The sequence below is a fragment of the Gasterosteus aculeatus genome, chromosome 20 (genome assembly GCF_964276395.1).
Source record: "Gasterosteus aculeatus chromosome 20, fGasAcu3.hap1.1, whole genome shotgun sequence".
Classification (NCBI taxonomy): Eukaryota; Metazoa; Chordata; class Actinopteri; order Perciformes; family Gasterosteidae; genus Gasterosteus; species Gasterosteus aculeatus.
Window position 1 is genome coordinate 17,436,468 of NC_135707.1, and position 23,790 is coordinate 17,460,257.

At 44.3% G+C, this 23,790-nt stretch overlaps 1 protein-coding gene across 2 annotated transcripts in view; it reads left to right on the top strand.

The window, feature by feature from the left end:
• The first annotated feature begins 4,180 nt into the window (after positions 1–4,180).
• Positions 4,181–23,790, top strand: part of oxr1a (oxidation resistance 1a) — a 102,155-nt gene continuing 82,545 nt past the window's right edge. For both annotated transcript variants that reach the window (XM_078095529.1, XM_078095531.1), the window contains exons 1-2: positions 4,181–4,340; positions 14,162–14,247. In XM_078095529.1, the coding sequence (XP_077951655.1) occupies positions 14,231–14,247 (17 nt within the window). In that variant the 5' untranslated portion in view covers positions 4,181–4,340; positions 14,162–14,230. The remainder of the gene's footprint in view (positions 4,341–14,161; positions 14,248–23,790) is intronic.

Sequence of the window (23,790 nt, forward strand, 5' to 3'; positions counted from 1 at the left end):
ACCTTCCCCACTCAGCAGGTGTGGGCTGGGACAGCCAGCAAGGGTGGAGAACAGGAGCCTGAGTTGGAGTGCAAATAATAACCTATTATTTTGACATCTCTCGCACGCCACGGCTTGTGAGCGATGGATCTCACTTTCACCCCTTCGCTTGATATCAAGCCTTGAAAATTGGTTTCTTAATAAATCGCATTGGGCCGAAGCGTCGACGCGCGAGCAGCAGACTTTACACACACATGAAATCAAATAATAATTGAGAAAGCTTTGCGGGCAGATAAAAATCCATTTCCTGTTTGTCTTATCTGTTTTGTCACATAGAGCAGGTTAACCAGGGTGACATTTACGCTCTCTGGCCGCCAGTATCACCGAAGGCTTTGCCAAATTCTGCTGGGGCGTTCGTATCTCACAATATGTTGGAGGGGCTTTATTAAATCTGCCGTACTGCACAGTGGCGTGCGGTTTCAATGTGCCATCTAAAAGGCCAATCTCATGTTAAACAGGAGCTGTGCTTTGTAGCAGCCAGTGAAGCGGGCGGCTTTGGCCCAACGGATGTAGAGATATCCATACAACTTTTGGATGGATTGCTGTTCTCTCTCTTACCGATATAGTGAGCGGATAAACTTGCCATGACTTCGGTGATCCTCTGACATTTCCTCATTATGGTTTGTGTTGTATGAAAATTAATTAATATTAATAGCAAAACTTTCCGACTATGATAATCATCAATAGAATGGGTCAAAAGCATCCATCTCAGACTCAGACTACTAATTCCAAATTGGAATTAGTGTTAGCAATAATAACTGGCTCATGAAATTAAGTACAGAGGTGTTGAGCCGATATGGCTGCAAAGCAGTACGAGCTCAAACTGAACCAAGAGCTATTTCAACTCCCAAATTGTGGGTGTCTTTTGAAGGACTCCCACATAAATAAGGCCATCCAATACTTACATAATATTCATTAAGGTATATATTAAAAATCATGTTGCTTATTAACACTAATTAAAAAGAAAATTAGCTAAATACATGTTAGAACAATGGGATTTTTCTAAATACTCAGGTTATGCTAAAACATTTTTAGCATAACCTGTTATATTTTGTATTAACATTACGGTTACTTCTCATAAACTGGCATCTACCTAACATACATTAAACACCACAGTGATAATAAATCCAATGATGTGATACAGACAACAATGACGGGTCCAAAATTTGCCATTTGTTATAAATCTCGAGTTTAGCCTGACAATGGAAAACACCTCCGTATTCAAGAACAAACAGGAAAGTAGACTGCATTATAGTGTAAAGGTTCAAATAAGACAGACTTTACTGTACTTTTCTGTACAAGAAGTTTGAATATTTTTATTTCTGAGTGAAATGTGGAATTTGAATCTTTAATGGCGGTCAGAGGTATTTGAATGACTTGGTCTTTTCTTCTTTTATAACCAGTCTATAATTAGGAATTAAGAACTATAAAACATCAAGAGTAGACTGAAGACATGTGGTGTGAAGCCGTGCACAAAAAAATGCACATTAAAGTATTGATTAGGATGAAATATATCGTTTGAGTACAATGTAGACATATCGAGGACAGACCCTTATGGCAACAAAACTGTGATGGTGAAACGGCTTCACTGAGTCCAATCAGCAACAACAGTCTGAGATCATCCAGACCAGTGGACTGTAGTTAACGGATAAAGATTCTACAATCAACGATATTAAATGCTTCAGTGAGGTAAAACAAGGCAGCAACATTTTTTTAAATCATGGAGAAAGAAAATATATTCAATGAAACCAGATCAATGATTCCGCAACAGGACGTTTATATGTGTTGGGATTCTGGATATCAGCATTGGTGAGCAGTGCAAACGTTTGCACTGCACTTATCGACAGAATTGTTGTCCGTCAATGTCTATCAATACAATGTCTATCAATACAATCCAATATGAGCAGTTTAATAAAACAATTACTGAATATAATTTCAAATTACAGACAACGCTTCATTTACAGTAATTTCAGACTCAAACTCACTCACATGAGAAATTCATACTTAATAGCGCTCGGTAGGTCTCAAGCTAAATTAATTTGTGCAAGAGCGTTTTCTGTTTTATGATGAGTGTGAGAATAATCACACACACGCTAAATGTTATTGCTGCACAAAGGAACCTTTTAAATTAATTTCTGATGAATAGATTCTGTCCTCCATAAAAAAAATGTGTGTGATATCTGCACTGAGGCATCTTTCCCCTTCAAAGCAGAGCAATTCTTCAGGAAATGCACTGTCCCTCATTTATTTATGAGTGAGATGTGGGGTGTTTGGGAGGCAACACGGACATCGGTCTTCAGCCCCGCGTCTTCAGGCTCCATGTGGCGCTCATCGATTTCAGCCCCTCCCGGCTGAAGTGTACCATCAATCAATACAGTAACAAGTCTTCATTTATACTTGAGAAATGCAGTTTCCAGCTCAGTGGGCAAGGAGTTCCCGGTGTTGTCTCTGCAGAGCAATACAGAGAGAGAGGAGCCGGTCTGAATCTGGCCGTGGGCGTTGCATGTCCAACGTGGCTGTGCGTCACCATCTAGATGCAGCAACAACAACATCCCCTGCAACATGAATGCACGACCATTGACCATCTGAGCCAGTTTAATGTCTGTCTCCTTTACACCCTCAGTGAGACTTTTCGAGTGCATTAGAGCAACCCCCTTTGACGGGAAGCAGGGTTTCGTACGAGGCCGTGTGCTCACAAGGCCACACGTTTAATGTAAAGCAACGTAGTTGCATTTGTCCCAGCCAGGCTTTTACTTTGATGCTTTTCTACAGACACATTTTCAAGGGTGATGCCTTTAATCTCAACATAGAAAGCAAATAAAGGTTGGATAGGGCCATTTGGATAAATGGAAATTCCGCCATATCTTACTCACTTGTATATTTGTCCAAGTTGCTCATATACACTTTTGTTATTTGGTTAATCTCCCATTTCTATAATATTCTATTATGCTTGCACATCCTCATGTAGGAGCATACATACATAAACCAAAAAACATTTACATACATATTAGAAACATTTATACAAATATATGTGCATCTTGCATATGTATCCAACTTTTTATCTTTTCAATCATATACAAGAAATTCAGTTTATTCAAGAGATTCACGTGTTCAACAATATACATGTTTGTATATTGTTGTACACTTACACATGTGAACACTTATACATGTGAATCTCTCAGATCATCGAGTTAAATAATATTGGCCCTGGATGCCGCAGAACGGCATTTACTTTTAAAAAGGCTCCATCTGTGACATTAAGATGATAGATACATAATAGCATTACCACTAGTATGTAACATATAGTGTATTAATGTCTCCCTGAGCAGAGAAGAAAGTTGCGTGTGTTGTAATCTGGATTTTTCTGTACTTCCAGCAGGTTCAGCTGCACATGTTTTTTTAATGCACATGACCGTGCCCACCGTGTTAGCTCGCCGCTCTCTTCACTGAACCAAAATGCCTGTGTCATTTTTCATACCCGCCACTTCTTTATCTTTGAGGCTGAGAAAAAAGAGTCGCTGTATAGAGCATGTTATGGAAGATAAAAACACAGCTAGACTGTCCAGCTGTTGAGCTAGCAAGCTGTGTGACGAGGGGGGGAAACGTCTCAGTTTCACACAAAGCTAAGTGCCACTTCAACAACCTTATGACAAACTGCGACTTGCATAATAAAAGTTTCAAACATCATTCCACATATTTACTTCATGGCCCAATTCATTCTGTATCACTCGTGTTTTTGTCAAACATCTCACTGCAGACATTGCTCTGCATTTTGAATTTATTACCTTTGAAAACTGCCCTCATGCAGGAATTTAAAAAATATTTAGTTTTATGAAGATTATAACTGTTTTAATCACTTAAGCTTCATGCCTGTAAGTCATTATGTTAATGTACACACGGTATGTGAATGATGTAAATGCTTAATGTGTCTTATATGTTCACTGTACATTTCCATTTTAGGGAAAAAGAGTCTCCTCGTTAAAAAGATGATAGTAATGATAGTAAATAAATGTATTTATTTCCACCCTTCACATCCGTCCCATGCAGTGCATCCCTGGATGACCCCCTCCTCCCCCCCGCAGTCTGGCCGGGACGCCCGCTTGGTATGGTCCGCTCCCCCCGCCCCCCCTCCCGCGTCTCGCCGATGGTACTTTCTGTTGGGAGAAGGTCAAATGATTGCGCGTGCCTGCCTCCGTGTTCATTCCCGCGATGCTCAGACGCTCCGCGCACCTGAACCGCGTGTCCGGCGATGTTTGCGCCCGTGTGAAGAGCGGCTCCTTCGGCCCGCGTCGCTCCTGAAAGTAAGTACCGGGGCGCTGCGGCGCGTCCCTGCGTGGTCCGAAGCGGCGCGCACGGCTTTTGCTTACTTAGCGAGTGCGGTGCCGCTGTGAAGGTGTAATGTTTGCAAAGTGTTGTGTTTCCGTGCAGCTGGCGGGGGATCGGGAGCCCGGGTGGGTTAAAAATAGTTCTGTTGGGATGCGGCTCCTTGCGATGCGCGTGGCCGCGCAGGTGAGATTCAGGTGGACGGTCGCTGTGAAAAGAGGACATGGATGGCAAATGAAGGTGTGGGGGTCCGTGCATTTTTTTCTTTTCTTTTAGGGACATTTAGAGCTGCTGGAGGAGAACGAAGCGTTAAGTGCAATTGGTGAATCACAATGAACTTAATGTATATTATTATTATTATTATATACTATTATAGACGACCTGAAATTGCTGCATAACTACCAACAAATATAACGCTTCCATATGTACTCGTATGTCTGCAGAACATCTTGTTTTAAGTGAGTTTATATGCGGATGTTTACTGTGAATGCAATCCGAGGCCAGTGTTCACGTGGGGTGGAAAGTTCACTCCTCAGCAACTCCAAAGCTCTCAGGAAGGGAGACTTAATGAAGGGAGTCATCGGAGTCCGCCTCAAACTCCCCCCTGCAGAGCAGCATGTAGCTAAGCCTGTTACCACGTTGCATAATGCAATAAGGTACAGCCCCATAAGGCGCAGAGAGAGCGGCCTCCGGGTCCTGTACATTGTCTTAATCGCTTCTCCTACATCCTAATAAAACCTGTCCTCCCAGAGCGGGTTCAGCAGCTGGGACGGGGAGCTGTGCCCTGCTGAGGCTCTCTGTGGTTTGTTCAGGATCCCGGGCTTAAGATCACCGTGGTTATTGCTCAACCCTTAACGTGTCCAGTGAAGCCGTATAGATGCACTTTTCAAAAGGAGCTGCTGCTACTGCAGTTATTTCCGCTGTTGATGTACGTCAGTAGATCTCGTTAATGGTGCGATCAGTGAAATGTTGTAGAAAAAGTGGTGATCAGTTTCTCACAGCCTGAGGTGACTTATTCAGATGGCTAAAATTCTTAAACCCAAAGCCATTCTGTATGTTGTCATTGGGGCTTGGACAATATATGATATGATTATCGTGGCTTGCAAAAAGAACAGGTCGATCGTGGTGGATTTCCGTTATCGAATATCATCACAGACCGTCTGGCTTTCTTTCATGCTAGTGAATCGTAACGTAGAGTCTGATTTAAAAACAAATACATGATGATCACATGAGACAGAACAAGACACAATGCAGCTGTTTATTGAACCTTCATGTATGATTACCTTATTTAAAATTGTGCGTGTTTTCACTAAATGAAGGCATATCCATTCTGTGAGGAGGTGAAACGTATTGAATTCTTCTATTACATTTTTAAAGTGCTGTTTTTAAGCATATTTGGGTGATTCTTTGGATAATGTTGTGGATCACAATTTGTTTTGATTGCGTAATGGGGCGGGCAAAAGATGTTCATATGGTCCATTGCTAAACTATTCCATTAGCGCCATTATTTCAATTTGAAATGCTGAGCAATTTCCCTAAACATCTTGGAGTCATCAAATAGAAATTTTGAATCTTATGAAATGAAAATCCACCTGTTAAACCGGAGATTTATGAGAAAAGGAGCCCCATCCCTCTGCTACTACAAAGCATGAGACACACACACACACACACACACACACACACACACACACCTTGAATGATCTCGTGAAGAAATCATGCTGGTTTTGATTAAATAATTCACCCAGGGTTCATCAGCCATTGCTTTCTGTTGCCAATTCATTATTCCATTGAGATTTGCCAAGATGAAACAACTATATTCACTTAGAAGAAATAATTCTAGACATGGTTAAAACAAAAAAAAAGATTCAATTGGTTCTTACAAAACATTTCAAGTATATCAAACTGTGCTTTCATGCTTTGGAGGTTTTGTTTCCACGGCGATAAGCCATAGCTGGCGTGGATGTGGCTTGATGTTTTTCAAGGTGTCCTCGGCAAAATTTGTTATCGCTCTGATTTTAATGTGTGAAAGGATCTGAAGTCGTGTGATCATCTGCTGCCATCTCGCCCGTCTCTGCGCCCTCGTTAATGCGGACCCAAGAATGTTCCCTGTAAACCGGCTTTGTGGCTGTTGAGCTGCTGCCGCGCTACCTGCTCATCCGTCATGACCTCACACCGTGTGCCGGTAAATTGGTGGGCTTGTATGCGAGAGGTTCCATGCCGATCGTAAATGGCTTGTGACCAGCTGATGCTAATCCGTGTTCAAACCTGACTGCAAGTCTTAAGTGGACTTGTTGCAATGAAAAAGAGTAAACCGGTGTTCAAGGCTGCAGGATGCTGGACAGAGTCCCATAAGGGACTCTGTCCAGCACTTAAGTTAATCTTAAATCATTAAATCCCTAAAAGACCTAAATCACTCTCCCTGTGATCACGGGCCAGAGTTTTTCCTCCGTTCTGCACTTTGTTCAGGCTGCATAAGAACTCTGTAGTCAATCTCCTAACGGACTATTTCACATGCCCAGAACATCACTGTCTAAATACTTCACTAAATTCATTAAATATCTAAAAATGGGCTACAAGACGCTTACTGAACTACTCACATATGGCAGCTTCATTTAGGGTTTGTATACTAATGGAAAACTCAGTCGTGGAATCTAAAAATGGAAATCTCCAGGCCTGGAGGTCTTGGAAAATAAAAATGAAACCATAAAGCTTTGGACAATTCATGGAAAATTCCTCCACAAATGGCTGAATGGTACAGTACATAAGATCGGTATTGGTCAAATACTTTCGTGTATGATGATGACACGTTCTCTACGGGGGGGGGACAGAAGTCTGCATCCACGTACGTATGACACAGTTGCTCCTAGAGACCACTTCTATAAAAGACTCACAGGTCGTATTTAATAGTCAACAAATTTCATGCGAAAATGACCTTTTTACCCAGAATCCAAGGCGACGTCATGGAAATCCTTGACACGGTGTCGTGTAATAAATGTCTTTCCGATCTTTGCAAGCGGATCCATTTGCTTTTCAATTTAGTCGCAGCTGTCTAACGGCTGGATGGAAGCGATCTCATCCAACTTCACGTTAGTGCTTTTGTTTTTTTCATAGAGTAGTTTTGGCACAATAGTCAAGTGGTTTTCCAAAAGATGTCTGGCTGAAGACAGTCAACCAGGGCGGCGGGGCCTGACTCCGCAAGAAAGCAATGAGATAACAGTGACACAGTGATTTGTTGCCGTCTGTTGTAATGTGATTTCTGCGATCCAGCTGAAAATGCATTTTGAAGCTTCCAAGAAATGCGTGTTTCCATTATTACGTGGTTCACATCGGACTGAAACACCGTTTACGAAGATGCCCACGAGATTCGGCGCCACTTATGTGCTCCGCGTGTGCTTTGCTAGGAAGGACTTGTGTGTACATGTAAGGGTGATTATGTTACTGCGTATTGAAAAGAGGTGTGTGTGTGTGTGTGTGTGTGTGTGTGTGTGTGTGTGTGTGTGTGTGTGTGTGTGTGTGTGTGTGTGTGTGTGTGTGTGTGTGTGTGTGTGTGTGTGTGTGTGTGTGTGTGTGTGTGTGTGTGTGTGTGTGTGTGTGTGTGTGTGTGTGTGTGTGTTCCCGCTGTGTAATGACGATAATCTCAAGAGATTTACGGATAAACAGGTGAACAATGGTGGAGGACAGGCGGTCGTTGGATGTAGCTTACGTTGTAGCTTACGTTGTAGCGCGGCGGCTTTTTGGGGCTGAGTCCATAATGTCTACATATATGGGCCTGGCTGGAGGATTACTCAGGATTTAACCATGCTAAGCCAGAGAGGACCTAACCCAGTGACCAGGCGCCGTCCCTCCTTTCTTGATCATATCAACAAACCGCCCTCTTCGGCCTACTCGGCCCATGATGCACCGCGGGGCCGCCCATGTGACCCAAATCGCTGTTTGTATGCATTACATAAAGGATGGTTAAGATCGGTTCCCCTTGCACAGTGGTTGTTGTTACTGATTATCGGGGCGTTCTACTTTTTTGCCCAAACGTATCGACCACATAGCTGTTGGGGTAAACCAAGGGCACGTCCTCTCTGCACCCCCCCTGCGAACAGAGCGATAATGTGACAGCCAGATGACAAGCAGCACAAAACCCACGCAACGTAACTTGACGGGAGGCTGTCGGCGAACTGAAATCCGATTTGGCCCCCGTCACTTAAGCCGAGCGACCGTTGCCTTTGGTTCCACGTTGGGGACACGGCTTGAAAGCTAATTAAATCAAAGCAAGGGGGCACGGGGTCATTTTTTGACGCTCCACGGGCGTTTGTCTTCGTCAGCCGAATATCACACAGTGAAGTGACTCAGCAGTTCCCAACCCGCCCGTGTTCATGTCTAACTCAGACTGACAGTGTTCTAGCTCCCGTACATACCATGCCATGAGCTACTCTGCTTTAAAGCTGAGCCCCCCCCCCCCCTGCATTGTCATCATCATGTGCAGCCTCCATGCAAAACCTCAGGAACACTCACAGACAGGAATAGATCAAGCCAGGACGGCAGCGGTTTATTTTGAGTAAACGGCTGTGAAGAGGATCTTCTCTGTAGTTTTCTCTGCGTAATCTCGCTCGTTGGTTGATCCTGACTGGACTGCTGTTATGAGTACAGACAAACGCAAGCAGGGAAATCTTTTTACTTTTGCTGTCAGGCCTTCATGCCGATGTCTCTCTTAAGTGGTAAACCGTTCGGTAAGCCGACCCGTTGGTTAACTATTTGAGCTACAGAATGACACATTTTGACGTGGCGTTTCCTACGTGGAATTGAAAGTGGAAGGATTCCAGGAAAATGCTCCTGGGGATCTTTGTAAAAATCTGCTTCTGTCTACAGTCTGTCAATCTTATTAAAGAGGAGGACACAGTGGTTTGGTATATTTTAGGGGCTCCTTCCACGATTGTGGCGCATTATTTCATTTCTAACTTTTTTTTAGATTGTCGGTTAATTATTAAGATGAAGAGCCCTCGATGGTCCCCATCGATCAGTGTGCCCTTAGTGGACCAGACTGCGTGGACATCAGTATGTGTCCTCATCCCAACAAGTGAACCTTGGTTTTGTCACGAAGTGAAGAAGAAGTTCTGCTGACTCTGGCTTCACTCACACCTTCTCAAAATGGTTATTTGTTTGCTCGCCACTGAATGAAGGTGCCTCTAATTCTAACACCACTTCTGCGCCACAGCTGGAGATGTAGCCAGAGACGTGGGGCGGTTGATAGACTCTCTCTGTGGGGAGAACTGGTTCCCCACTTGTATTGTTTTAGGAGGTGCATTTGGCTACATGCTAACAGAACCACACTGGCACCACAGAGACCGTTTGTCCGTGCTTTTGTCTGCAGAACCAGACCTGCTCCCTGGATGAAAGCTTCCTGCCCTGGCTGGGGCCCGTTTGCTGAGATTTAAGAATCCAATGTGTGCGGGTAAAAACCACTAATGATACACAATGATGATACACAATGATACTCCAGCAGTGGTTGTGGCAAACACACCTGGCGGAGACTGGCTCTCTGGTTTAATGCGGGTTAATGTCTGACTGACAAGCACAATTTAAATGTAGCGATGGGGTTTATCTTGAGGCCGTCTCTCCACCGTATCCCATAGTATCTATGAATAATTTCATGGCTAATTTATAAAGCAATTAGTGTTAGCGTGAACTCACTTAACATGCATGTTTCTTTTTTTCTCTGTACCTCGTTATCCTGAAGTTTAATAAAGCATACCAAATGAATTCAGTCGCCGTAACTATTCTGTTAAGAGGAAATGGTAATTTTGGAATTCTCATATTTTTATCTCGAGCAGTGAAACTTCCATATGCTTCTATAATAACACCCAAATCCATCTGTTCATAAACAATATAGCTCTTATGATTCAGCCTACAATAAGCCTCTTGCACCTCGATTAGATGGTGGAATATGAGCAAGCGAACTGGAAAAGTAATTTAGTTTCTTCCAACCATTTTAATGTTCTAGTGATTACCTTTTACATCAAGTCACATTTCAAGGTTTGACATCTATAATTCTATCTTTTAAAAAATACCCCTTGCAGATTCCATGTAATTTAGCTGATGCTTTTATCCAAAGCGACTCACAATATGACGTCAACACAGGAATACAATCAAGGCCACATGACGCCTGGACACCAACTTCAAACCGCATTCGTTCCTTTAACTGTCAAGTGGATGACGGAAACCCAAACGTCACCCAATGACACCACAGAGCACGAGCATGCTGCCCGGCTCTCTCTGGGAGACGCTGATAAGATTCCCCGGAGCAGATAACCCCCCGCGCATCGCAGCCATTAGCCCAAAACAAATATGAGTCCAAAAATGACAGAGGGTTTGTTTATTCGTGTCCCGGTAATTGACAGAGCGTTTCCATCATGGCTTTGTTTCCTGCCAGGCTAATGTGACCCTTATTAGTCCAGGCAACGTGGTGCAATCGGGCTCCTCGTGCGCCACGAGACGTGGCCAAGGAAACTACTTGGGGAGACGGGGGGGGAGGAGGGCAGGGAGAGAGATAAACAGTGGCGGGACTCAGACAATGGGACGACCAGGGGATCGGGGAGCGGAGAACAGAAGGCAAGATGAGTCATATCACTGCAGCGAAGCGGGCCCTGATTGAAATGCCACTGCAGCTACCGGACTATATATCCAATACTCGCCATCGCTTCAGAGTGCCCGTCGTTTTCTCCTGCTTTGACTCGTCGTGGTATAATGTCAGGAAACATGGACGCTTTCTTTATTAAAGCTGCACATGGCGCCGTTTGACGGCTTGTCCTGATTGCATGTCAGTTTACGATAAAGTCGACACGCCCAACAATGGAACTGGATTTAGACAAAAAGGTTGCCTTCACTTTCTCAGCCAATAAATTAACCATAGTTCATTTTTTTGCTGCTCTTTCCCTACCTACCTTGCTTTAAAATACTCCGGCCGTACTTGCCGTGTTACATGGCTGCTGTTTTCCTGTCTCTGTCCACTGCGTTACTGATTTAGCTGCATGCTGGGCCAGCTAATCCTGCCTCTGATCGATACTCCACTTCTCCTGCTAACGCCCTGGATTCCCTCCAGGAACCCGTGCAGCTGATATCTTTATTTACCTACCCATTGTTGTCATTAAATGCAGCTCCAGTGAGGATTGAAACCTCAAATCTGAAAGGGTGCGGCTTTTAGAGCAGAATTTTCTGTTTGCCTGGGCCCATTCAGCTTTGGGCCCTTATTTTTATTTTCTACGTCAGACAAGCTCTTGCCGAAAGTACCCAATAGCGCCACCTGCTGCTGTTCTTCTGTCTGTCTGATGCATTTGCATCGATCGATCGCTTGTATGCGGGGCGACGGTGGTGCATGGAGTAGAGGGTGCGCCGGGAAGCACAAGGTTGGCGGTTCGAGCCCTGGCTGCTCAAAGTCTCATGTGTCCCTCAGCAAGACACACTAAACGCTCCCCGGGCAAAATGTAAAACCATGGGTTAAAAATGCAATGGAAGTTGCTTTGGATAAAAGCATCAGCTAAATGTAATGTAATGTAATGAACGCTGATAGTGTTTGTCAGAACGCTCTGCTGAAACACAAGGCTGGCTTAATGAAGCTCAAACAGGATTATTTTGATTCAGACGCAGACGTGGTCAGTCAGTAAATGCAGATCTGGAAAGTCTTTAGCAGGCCGACGCTTCGGGTTAGTGTAGCTATGCAGGTCCCTTTTGTTTTCTGTCATCTTAGTGTATACGGCTCAAATAACAAACGTGTGCAGCTGGCCTCGTCTAATCCCCAAAAGTGTCAATTTATTTTCAGGTTTGGTCTGTCTACTTTGTTTAGTTTATAGAAGGTAGAAAGCTGAGAGGTTGGTTATTATTTCTGTAACGGGAGCATCGTGTTTGGTAAAGCACTCTGTAATCACTTTAAAGCCCTGGAACACTGTGACGAATGGCTGGATGAGTCACATTTTAACAGCAATGGAAGAGGAAATTATGCTCCTCTTTGAAATCTCTCTCTGTAGCCCCTCGGCTGTGAATTTTCCCTCCGATTAAATGAACAGTTCTATTTAATGAAATAGTTTAGAATAATTGGCTGTTGGTCCGCATGTTCCTTTAGCCCTTCATGGCAAGTGTTTCATCTCTTTAACCCCTTTATATATGGTATGAAATGTTATAAAAATCAGTTTAAATGTAATGTACGGCTTCAACAATTATCTAAATTGATGAATCTCAACTACTAGCTTATTGTATGGAATATGAAATGTGCTGACATCCATGTTCCCCAGAGGATGAACATTCCTCTAAATATTAACCAGCAGGTGCGTTAGCTGTTCAATGTGCTGCAGCTGACCCGCTAATTAGCTACGTAGCCTGCAGTAAGACATCGACATTGCGCTTTCCCTTTTCATTTCTAATAAATGAACGGCATTTCCATCGGCTTTGCCTTTTACTGGTTGTCTAATTAGCAATTGTAAGTTTGCTAACAGCGTGAACAACTTTGGCTATCATGGCAAGTTATGCTTGCTAAGTATTAGCATGCTAGCTTTGACACTGGAAACCGCTTATAACTGCTAAGCTAGCAGTAGGACGTTAATGTAAAGTTGCTTGACTTGCAGAATTGCAGTTTCTGAAGCTGCTGGCTGTTTTAAAACCGCCTGTGTTGAAAAAAAAAATCTTGTCTCTAATCTGACAACTCCAATATGTGACGTCCTTTTAATAATTTTTTTAATAATATTTCTTTGGGGCTGCTGTTGTCTGTGAGTCATGGATGCCACGCAGTAGGCCGCCGCGCTGCCTTGGATTACTTACAGCAGCGAGTACATCTGCGGTTTCCATGTCACCTGAATGAATTATCAGATGTTTCCAGTGTCACGCTACTTTGTTAACCTTTACGCCTGCTTATTCTGCTCTGCGCCCTGACGCAGCACCGTGTGGGGGAGCGGAAACACTCCAGGTGTTTTAAACAAGATGGTGTGTGTGTGTGTCTCGGGGTCGGAGGCTGATCTGGACGCTCTAATCGCCCCGTTCTCCTTCCCTCTGGCCCTCCGCTCGTCTCATTACTGACAGGAGAGGGTGAGGAGTGAGGCCTGCATAGACCTCGGCATGAATTATTGAACCCTATCTTATTTTACTCCCGCTCCTCCTCTACGGTCTCTGATAACCTCAACTCCAGCCATAACACTACGCGGCAGGTGTGGCTCTGACATCCGGAGACAGACTCTCAACATTCAGAGGCAGCGCCACGTGTGGCATGTTTACATCACAAGAGCTCTTCTCCTTTCTTTTGATTGAGTTTCAATTAGTCCTCGTCGCGCTGGTTCTAACCAATTCCACTCTGGTTTGATTCAGCGTTGTTGTGGCAAAGAAAAGCAGACTATTATCAAAGCTGATATTTGACACCACGTGTTGTCTTTGTCATGTTGGCAGAGTTCCTCTCCTCCCTCTCCTCCCTCCCTCTCCTCCCTCCCTCCCTCTCGCCGCGGCCGCTCAATTGGAATCGCTCGGTCAGAGTCCGGCAAACGGAGGTCTATGAGATCAGCGTTGCCGCGGCATTCAGACAACTTGAGGGCGACCCAACTGTGGCGCTAAAAGAAAAGCTAACTCATCTCTTTCTGTGTGTGTGTGTGTGTGTGTGTGTGTGTGTGTGTGTGTGTGTGTGTGTGTGTGTGTGTGTGTGTGTGTGTGTGTGTGTGTGTGTGTGTGTGTGTGTGTGTGTGTGTGTGTGTGTGTGTGTGTGTGTGTGTGTGTGTGTGTGTGTGTGTGTGTGTGTGTGTGTGTGTGTGTGTGTGTGTGTGTGCTCTTCCTGCAGGTTTGAAAAGTCAACATCAAACCTCAACCTCCCGAAGCCTCCGAGCAGGAGAAAGAAGACGGTGCCAATATGTTCAGCACCAAAAGGTCAGCGCAATATCACTTTTGTTCTATTCTTATCCATTCAACAACAACAAGAAAAAGAGAAAAAGCCCAGCAGAAATTTCAGGACATTTGAAAAGGCCTTCTGCTGATAATGCTGACATTTCTGCTCCGCTGTGTTAAACTTCAGAGTCTAAAGTACTCTGATGTGAAAACAGGTAAAGGTCAATTTCACACACAAAGAAAACGCTTCCCCTTTTTTGTTTAGTGTAAAATACATGAATTATGTTGTGTTGATATTTCCACCTCCCACGGTTCTAAGCGAACCTTTCGGGCTGAGGTTTAAATACTCTGGGTGGGGTGTTTAGGAAACGGTCTCTCTGGGTGTGTGTACATTCTGTGTTTTGAATGTGACTCGTGTGAGCGTACGGTCTGCATACATCATTCATCACTGGACTCACAAGTCGGCCGTGGTCGCTGTGTTTTTAAGGTGGATCAAAACCAAGTGCTTTTGTTCGCTTCATGTGGTTTTAATGTGGAACAGCTCAAAGTTGCCTTTGTTTAATTACTTCCAGCACTGGATACTGAAAACAGCCCATTCAGTCTATCGTTGAAAACGCAAGTGAATTTCTCTTGAATAATTAAATCCATGGATTCTCAAAACTTTTTTGAATACGTTGTGGACAGGAAATATTAAATCTGTGTCCACAGCCCTTTCTGTATATTTTGTATTTTATTCAGATAGATTTTGAAATGTATTGTTTGTAGACTTCTTGTACACATCATTTGAAATAGGCTGTAGTTTTGACAAACTTTCTCTATAACCTGGTTCAAAGAAGCACAATTTGCATGTGCAGCATACAAAATAAATGATTTTATCTCACACGGATTGAGGAATTGACTGTTCACTAAACCGCCCTCCCAAATAGTGTCAAACTTCAATCATACTTTAGCTCAGGGATGCGGGCCTGATGGCCTGGTAGGATTTCAGTGTGCGGCTTTGGTCCGTGCACGAGGGTTTGTGAGCTTAGTGTCCTTTTTTTTTTTAGTTTATTCATAAATAGTATTTGTCTACTGAAACATAAGCTTCAAATGTGAGCATATATAACATTTGAAGCTTAACAGTGGCTTCAGGAATGTATCGGTGATGTGTGTTGTGGATGCAGGATGGAGGGCAGCATCAGCAGCTCTTTGTTGGATCGGTTGAGGTTTACGCACCAGCAAACTATAAGCGAGACAGTTTCATACCAAAAGAATAAACTTCTAGTCCTGATATTTGAAACGCTTTATTGTCTTTCCCTAATGTTAAAAGTTAAGCATGCTTGATAATACAAGCCATACATCCTTAATAGGACCTATTTGTTGCCTGTCCTTTTATAAAACTGGCTAGAACATTAACTTTTTGTCAGATCTGCAAACTTTACCATCAAGTGCCCGTTTAGGGGGGCCGTATGCAAGGGTCCCATTTCAAACCACTCTGCTTTCTACATTAAAGTTACAACCAGCTAATGGAGCCTAACATTAATTAGCTACCTGACTATTGTCAATCGGTCAATATTGACTTGTCACATTTTTTCAACACATTGTTTTGAAAAATGTAGATGTTTAAATAATGACTGAATAATTAATTGAAACTACCAGTTTGCTCTGGTATTGTGAAAAATTGCTTTACAAGCTTAGCCTGAAGACTGAAATTTGTCCTGTGATGATTTAAGGCTGTTCACGTGTCCTTATTTCTGTACTTGGAGGAATCCGTCTCTAGCAAGTGAGGACACGTACGTTAATGTAACATCTAGGTTAACTCCAGCCACGACTACTGGGAAAGCTTCCTGTTGGCATTCAAAACCAAGGCTTATCTGGAAAATCTATTGATTTTTCCATTTCTGTTGTATGGGGGCAAGAGTTGAGTTCGGGCTCGGGGGGAGACGGGTCAGTTCTCTGAACGAGTCGTAGCGCCTGAGCTCACGCTTCTTCAACGCGGCCTTCAACTCTGTGAGATTGGTTGACTGACATCCGCCTCTCAAATCCTGATTTGCATTGACAGAAGCAATTTGTTGCTCCAGGACAAGATGTCCACAAAAATAATAGAGGTGTGTGTGTGTGTGTGTGTGTGTGTGTGTGTGTGTGTGTGTGTGTGTGTGTGTGTGTGTGTGTGTGTGTGTGTGTGTGTGTGTGTGTGTGTGTGTGTGTGTGTGTGTGTGTGTGTGTGTGTGTGTGTGTGTGTGTGTGTTACTTTAGGTGAAGATTAAACCAAGCCAGCTCTCCATCTTTCAAGGCGCTGTGTCAGCACTGCCGATGACACCAATACGCTCAAAGGGACGGTAGTAGGCTGCCATCGTGAAATTCAAAGACTCCGAAAGCTTATTCGCATTTTTCTGCTCGATGTGAAACAAAGTGTTTTTCTATTTATCTTTTCCCGTCCCTAAACTGCTGAAGGAAACATAAAGCGGGCAGATAAATCTGCATCTGGCAGCGATCGCTGTGTGCTGCTGTGGCTGCTTTTTGTTCTGGGCTCCCTCAGGTCACCTCAGACCAAATTCACATAAAATAAAAGACCCAAATGAAATCTTTCATTAAAATGTAATCCGTCAAAAGTCAGTCTAGTTTTTGATTTGAAAGGATCAAAGTGTGGAACCGAAGGACGGATAATAAATCTATAGCGTTGGCACCTTTTTTGGGGTTGTCTTTTCAGTTTCGTGCTCTCTCTCCTCTGCTGAGCCGCACACTGTGATGGATAAACGGAGCGCGCGCACATCCACAGCGCGATTGTTTGTGTCTCCACATGCCCATTAAAATGGAACTGGGGCACCGTTAATCTGCGTCTTTCATTCTGCGTGAGAACGTTTCTGGAGTAATGCACCGTATCTTTGATTTGGGTTGCAAATTGGAAATCTTTAGGACAGAGATGATGGTTGCTTTCTCCATGATGGGGGTTGATATTTGTGACAAAAAGACTGTACAAATATTTGTCTCATTTTCACTTCAAACGAGTCTAAAAGCTGTGGGTGGTTTACAGCTGACAAAAAGCTTCAAACAAACTGGTCATTCCTTTAACACTGGCTGTTCTGTAGCAGCTTCTTTACACGTGTTTCATGGTTTATGCTTCGGTCTATTTCTTTTTTCCGGTGCTCACAGCCAAAAGGTCATTTGTTCGTGACTTGTAACCATCCGACGAGCCGTCTTCATGGGAACTGGTAACTGCTGCACCTGTAGTTCATCTTCTGTCGCACTACTTTTTCAGCTCCATGTGACTCTGCTACGATAAACCGCCTGCGTTTGGCCCCGTGTTTCCAGTCGAGGTCACTCAGCGCTCTCTTCCCGAGCTGTGGAGGTGTTCGCTCAGATCGGCTGCCTCGAAGGGCTAATTTGATTTCCATCCCTCGGTTGTCAGTCGCGTGGGATCATCATTACAAAGAGGTTCCTTCCAGCTGTTTTTTTTTTGTTTTTTTTTCTCTGGAAACTTACAGGGGCTGGAACAGGAAATAACTGTCGTGCCGGTAGCGGCTCAGACGGAGATAATGGTGAGAGGGTGACGACGGGGACACGGCCGTAACCAGTAATTGCGTTCAGGGGGAGCGTAATGAAATTACCACAATATGAGTTGGACCCATTAGCGCTATAAATGGTGTTCCTGACCTCACCAAATCTCCACAGCCTTTCCCCCATTTAATCTGACAGAGTTAATGTTTAATGTTGCCTGACTGTGATGTGGGACGCCCCATTATAGTGATGCATCGTGGGTAGGCATCTTCCTGTGGCTGCTGATTCTTTCTTACTGCTCACAAACCATCCACATGATAATCACCTGCACCTCTGCCCTCCTCCTTAAAGCTGTCAATGTGCCACATGTTCATAATTGTATGTAGTTAAACTTGTGATGGCAGTCCAGTAATTACGGTCTTAATGAAATATATCTGACATTGACCCCCCCCCCCACGTATCCTGACCTTCATAAGGTGGGATTTGATCTCTTGGTATCTGTAGCTCTGAGCTGCCGATGGACATCAATGGGCATCGCACTTGAATACTTATGTACGCCGGGGGAAGAGAAGGGCGTCGGTGGGGACGGGCAGGCGGCGGCAGAGTGCATGCTGGGATGTGTTAACCCCCCCCTGCGAGGGCTTGCTGATTCAATCATGATGAACAGGCTGTCGCCCCAACGCCGCCCGCCGCCTCCCCTCAGGCCGACCTTGAAGTGCTTCACAACAGCGCTGCAGAGACTCATTCTAAGATATGAACTCGCGCTTTGAGGACTCTAATGTAATATACATTAGGTTGGGCTGCACGTGATTTGGTTTTAGTTGAACACACTATGGATGGTTTTGCATTCGTTCATAGTGTGTACTTGAGCACAGATGGTAGTTTTATTATGAAAAACGCCTCGGTCAGTGTTTTGACCAATCTTTGGTCAGCGGTGTGTTTGAAGGTTCACACAGCAGCAGCGGCAGTACTTCTTTGTGCTACAGCACCACAGAGGAACCTGGTGGATACAACCGTAGTCTTAGTTACTCTATTGGTCATAATGTGCTGATGTTGTGTTCAAAATGAAGAAACGCTGGATGGACAAAGGACATCGCGGATTGAAAAGTTAAAATCGAAAGTGTTTAATGAAAGAAAAGCTGTTAAACAGAACATCTCCGCTGAGGAGCCGCTGGTCTCTCCAGTCAACAGACCACAGGGCCCTTTGACCCCCCACAGTGACTGTGTGTTGCCTCCACCAGCGAACTGGAGAACAATGGCTGCCTACAGGTATTTACACAGAGCAGTAAAGGTGTGGGAGTGGTCACTGGTGAGTTCAATGGAACTTTCTAATGTCTATGCCAGTTGTGGTGCTATCAAGTATTACATGCATGCATTCCAGTTGATTATATTTAATACAATCATAGTGTACATTGGTATTATTCTATTGATTACAGTTTCAAAATTACAGTGGTTTTACAATATTCTCATTACTTTGCAGAATGGCTGTATTCTGGTGTACGCTAAATGCATTTTATTAATTTATGAACCGGGTTGTTTATTTCTAATATCCTACAATGTGCACTCAAAGTAATTATCTCTGAACAGGAAATGACAAAGAACACATGTAGTCAGATAATGGTACACGTTGTAAACAAACTTATAGAATAGTCAAATTTTTGGTTGAAAGACCTTTTTACTTTTAACTTTTTACTACAACACCTCACTCAGTTTTCACTTATTATACAAAGTATTAATTGTTACCAAGACAATTGCTCTGTAAAGTATTAGTTTTACTAGTTCTACAGTATTCTATTATGTCATCAAAATATAAAATTGATACATGAATCACATTTTCCCTGTTGTTGCCTTAATGCGTGTTAACAGAATTGGGATTGTGTGTATCGGCGTGTTAAAGAATGCTGGAATGTTTAAGTGGTATTTTAGAGGAGCTCGGTAACCTGTGAACATCCACAATCCCTCATAAATACGGAAAAACGTCAACAATAAACACATGGTAAACTAACTTCTGCCCCGACACAACTTTACTGTGCGTTGAGTTTGTTGTTTCCTCGACTCGTATTAACTCTGCATCCGCTCCATCCTTTGTTGCGTTAATAGCTTGGGCCTGATGTGAGGAAGGTCTCGTGGTCTTCTCTGTTGTTTGGGCATTTTGTTGGATATCTTGAGAAAGCAAGAGTTGTTCATCCCATCTAAATAGAAGAAGCTTCCATCTTTGTTACTGCTTGAAATCTGTGCTTTCAAACGTTGAATCACTCTGATGTCAGTGCAGCTACGATGGTTAATGTCAAATACGGATGTCGAAGTTATTTGTCAGTTTGGCCTCTGATTGGGGGGAAAAAAAGAGATTGAGACCTTTCTTTAAGCCTTGACCATCGTTACATACATGTAAAAACGCTTGAATATAAAGCATGTTCTGTTTGACAAAGACATTGGCAGAAGTAGGAAATCACGCCGTGAACTTTAAACACACTGTTACAAATAACATCATAAATGCATGCAGCCTCTTTCCTAGCGTGAGGTGACTATTCAAGCCGGCAAAAACCATTTGGATCTAATCAGTCTCCCGGCTGGAGATGTCCAAGTCGGTCTCTGCCGCCACTGCTTCGTTCAATGCAGTCGTCAGCAGCTTTCGGATCGGGACGACGTGGATGCGGCAGGTCGTGGACAGTGGAAGTGACAGAATCCGTAATGGAGCCGCAGGACCGCTGAAACTCTGCAGGAAGGTGATGAGGAGCTGGCGTTCTGCTGACACGGGAGAGCGGGAGGTATCAAATGTCCAGGGACACATTCACTCCACTGTATCTTTCATCGGCGTTAGAAACCGTACGACTGGACAAATAAGCAGGGAAAAGTTTTGTGTCAGTGCACCAAATATATCCGAAAAACCAATGTCGTCTAAATCAAAATCTTTTCATTGCATTTCAGCCACTGTATTGATTTAGGATGCTATTCAAGGGGGATTTTGTTGGTCAATAATCCGTGGTGAGATGAGATCCCAGCTCCCCGCTGTGGACTCCGACATGCGGATCACCAGTGAAGCATCGCAGCAGCCCCCCGGAGCGCCATCAGTCGGTCGGGGTTGTCCGCGGGGTTAACTCCGTAGTTGTAGTTTCTCAACGGGTGAGGCAAGTGCACGGCTTACTGCAGGTTGTTTGTGGCAGTATTTAAGCCCCGGCCTCGTGTGCTACTTTCACTCCTAATCGTCAGTGGGATAAGCGGCACTACCATGACAACAGATGCACGCTGCGGCCGTCCAGAAGCACGTGGCTTTGGTTTCCAGCGCACTCTGCAACATTGGCGAGACGTTGACCCTGGTTCTCTTCTCGCTAGTAGTATAAAGTGTAGCTGAAAACCTTTCACATTACAGTGATTTGATCAGTTGTAAAGCTATTGATACAGTATAGCTCTAAACATGCGCTAAGCATCTGTTTCATATCTGTATTTGTGCGATCCATCTAGTTTAGAAATGTTCAATAATAACCGCTGACATTCTACACGTCACTGCTCACATTTGAAGCTTTTTGGTGATTTGTTCATCCATGGCCCCAGTAAACCAGCACGTATTTATATTTATTCAAGTGAGTGGTGGTGGTGGTGGGGGACATTTAACCTCGCCTCATAAACCACAACATCAATGTAACGGAACCATAACAACATGAAGGTCAGGGTTTATCACACGATCTCTCCTGTTATTGGTCCCTCCCACTGCCGCCTCAGTTTCCCACCCTCTCACATGTCACTCATGTTGATGAGCCGCCTGGTACCTCCTCCCTTTTCCTTTCAGATTCACGCCGTCCAATCAGACCGCAGAAATGGTCATGTTGTTGCGAACCAGTGTTGTCCGCTGCTCACATGTTTCTCGCTGCTCACTCCTGTTGTTGTTGTTGTTGTTGTGAACGGGCACCACACACCCTCCAGAGAAAGGGCTTAAGTCGATGAACCTGTGAGTCATGATGGAGAACGGATGGATGCAGTTCAACAGAAGCGTCTCAATAAGGGGGCTTTGGGGGTGCAGAACGGATCATTCACTTTCTGAGTGTGATGTATGGCCTCACATCAACGCAGGTTGAGTGTCACCTGGTCAAATTGGTGAAAGCGAGCCCGTGGCCACGAGCACCCGCTAATTAAATTTTGATACGGTTTTATTTAGAGCTACATTTTACAGGATTACCTTCCAGTCTCTGTTTCCAACTTCAAAGGCGAGCTTTCACCACGGCTGGGGGGGGGCGAGCGTAGCTGCGGCGCTCCTCGCAATAGGACCGTTCCAAACTGTTTTTTGTGTTCGATGAAAAGCAAGAACCAATCTTCACCCCACACACTTCCTTCTGTAATCCAAGGCTCCTAAGTGATGGGTTTAATTCCACTTTTCTCAGTTGGTGTGTGTGTGGCTCAATTTCGATTAGTGCTTTAAGTGAGCGAGATCTTTGCATCATCTGTGTGAGCGACGGGGCCGTAAGATGCAGTGACCGAAAAAGTCCCCCGCTTTGTGTTGTGCAACCTGCATTACAGGAAGTAAAATGGATGCTCAAATTATGGAGTTATTCATTTGTAGGAGGGTAATTTAGGGAGTCTGTTTTTAATTAGTTTTACTAACAAGATTGCCTTTCCAAATGGAGAAAAAGGAGTAATGTAACCAAGTTGTCAAATCTCATTTAAGTTGTTTTTTTGTGTGACCAATTGAACAGATTTGGTTAAATGGGAACATGATCTCCATAACAGGCTGTTGATTTAAGTTCTAAATGTATCATAGTAGACTTTGATAACAGCAAATATTGTATTTCCTAATTGGTCATTGGTTTGTTTACCGGCAATGATGTTGTTCAGACTTGCTTGTTCTTACAGAATCTTTTCTTGAAACAAATAATGGTGCATCTCTAGGACGTGAGATGGAACGAGTGTGTGTGGCTCTCCTGCCGCTGGCATGTGGTAAATGTCCAGCGCCAACCTTCCCCTCTGACCTCCCGCTGTACTTCCTCATGACCTCTGATTCTCCTTCCCTCTGTGGATTCCTCTGTTTGTCCTCGCCCTCTGGGAGGGCCGGGGGGGGGGGTAGCCCGGCGAGGTGCAGCAGCCGCTTCCCCCGGGAGGCCGCTGACCTGCGCTGAGGAGGAGTCGTCACATTAGCGCGTTATTTCATTACTCACATTGAAACACCAGCAGCATCGCTTCTCAATGTCATCCAGAGGGTAAACGCTGCTCGGCGCCGGGGTCTAGGGCAGAAACAATGACCAAATGCAGGAAAACGGTACAAATACACATCTCCACTACTGTTGAATATCTGCATCCACAGCAGTTATTTGTAATGGCTCCTCAGGGTGCTTGGGTGTGTTTGTTAAGCGTGCTAATTCAGGTGGGGAGACCGCCGGAGGGAAAGCATTCAAAGATGGGCCACACAGCTACAGATGCAGACTCTTTCTCTCTGCTTTTAGCCTTGTGACTCCAAATGAAGAAACTGCATCAAACAGCCAGCCATAAGAAGTCAGATTGGCGCCCACTGCCATTGCCACTAACTCAATTTGCTGACTGCTGTGACATTTTTGCGAGGATGAAAAAGTGCCCTTGCAGGATTTATGTTTGGAGGGTCCCAGCTTCGTTGATGAATGCGCGCTGAGCTCATCCTTATCTGGCAAGAGGCATTTAGACATGAACCTGCATTTACAGAAACACACAATGGCATCTAAGGACAACAGCGCGGGGATAGAGTGACCAAAGTCAGTCAGTCACTGGTGGGGGAAAAAGGCTGCTTCAACATGTTCTGTTTTTGGATCTTTGAATGTGCTGAGCAGGATGCGGGGTCCATATTAACGCCATTGTCTGTTGCGTCATCAGCCTCTTTGTTGGGATTGGAGGAACAGCCTGTTGTGGTGGACTTGACGTGGTCTCCGAGCGCTATTAAAACTAAAACCACGTGCCGTTTCTTCATTGAGAGGTGATCCAATGTGACATTGACTCAGATTTATGAGCACACAACAGATGGCATAGCGAGGCCTCACTGTCGTTCTTCAAGCGCATATCTGAAAACCCATTCAATGGATCTAGATCACATGACCAGCCGAGATGGGGTTGAAAATGGAGCTTCCTGCTCACTGCACCGTGTAGCCAGCC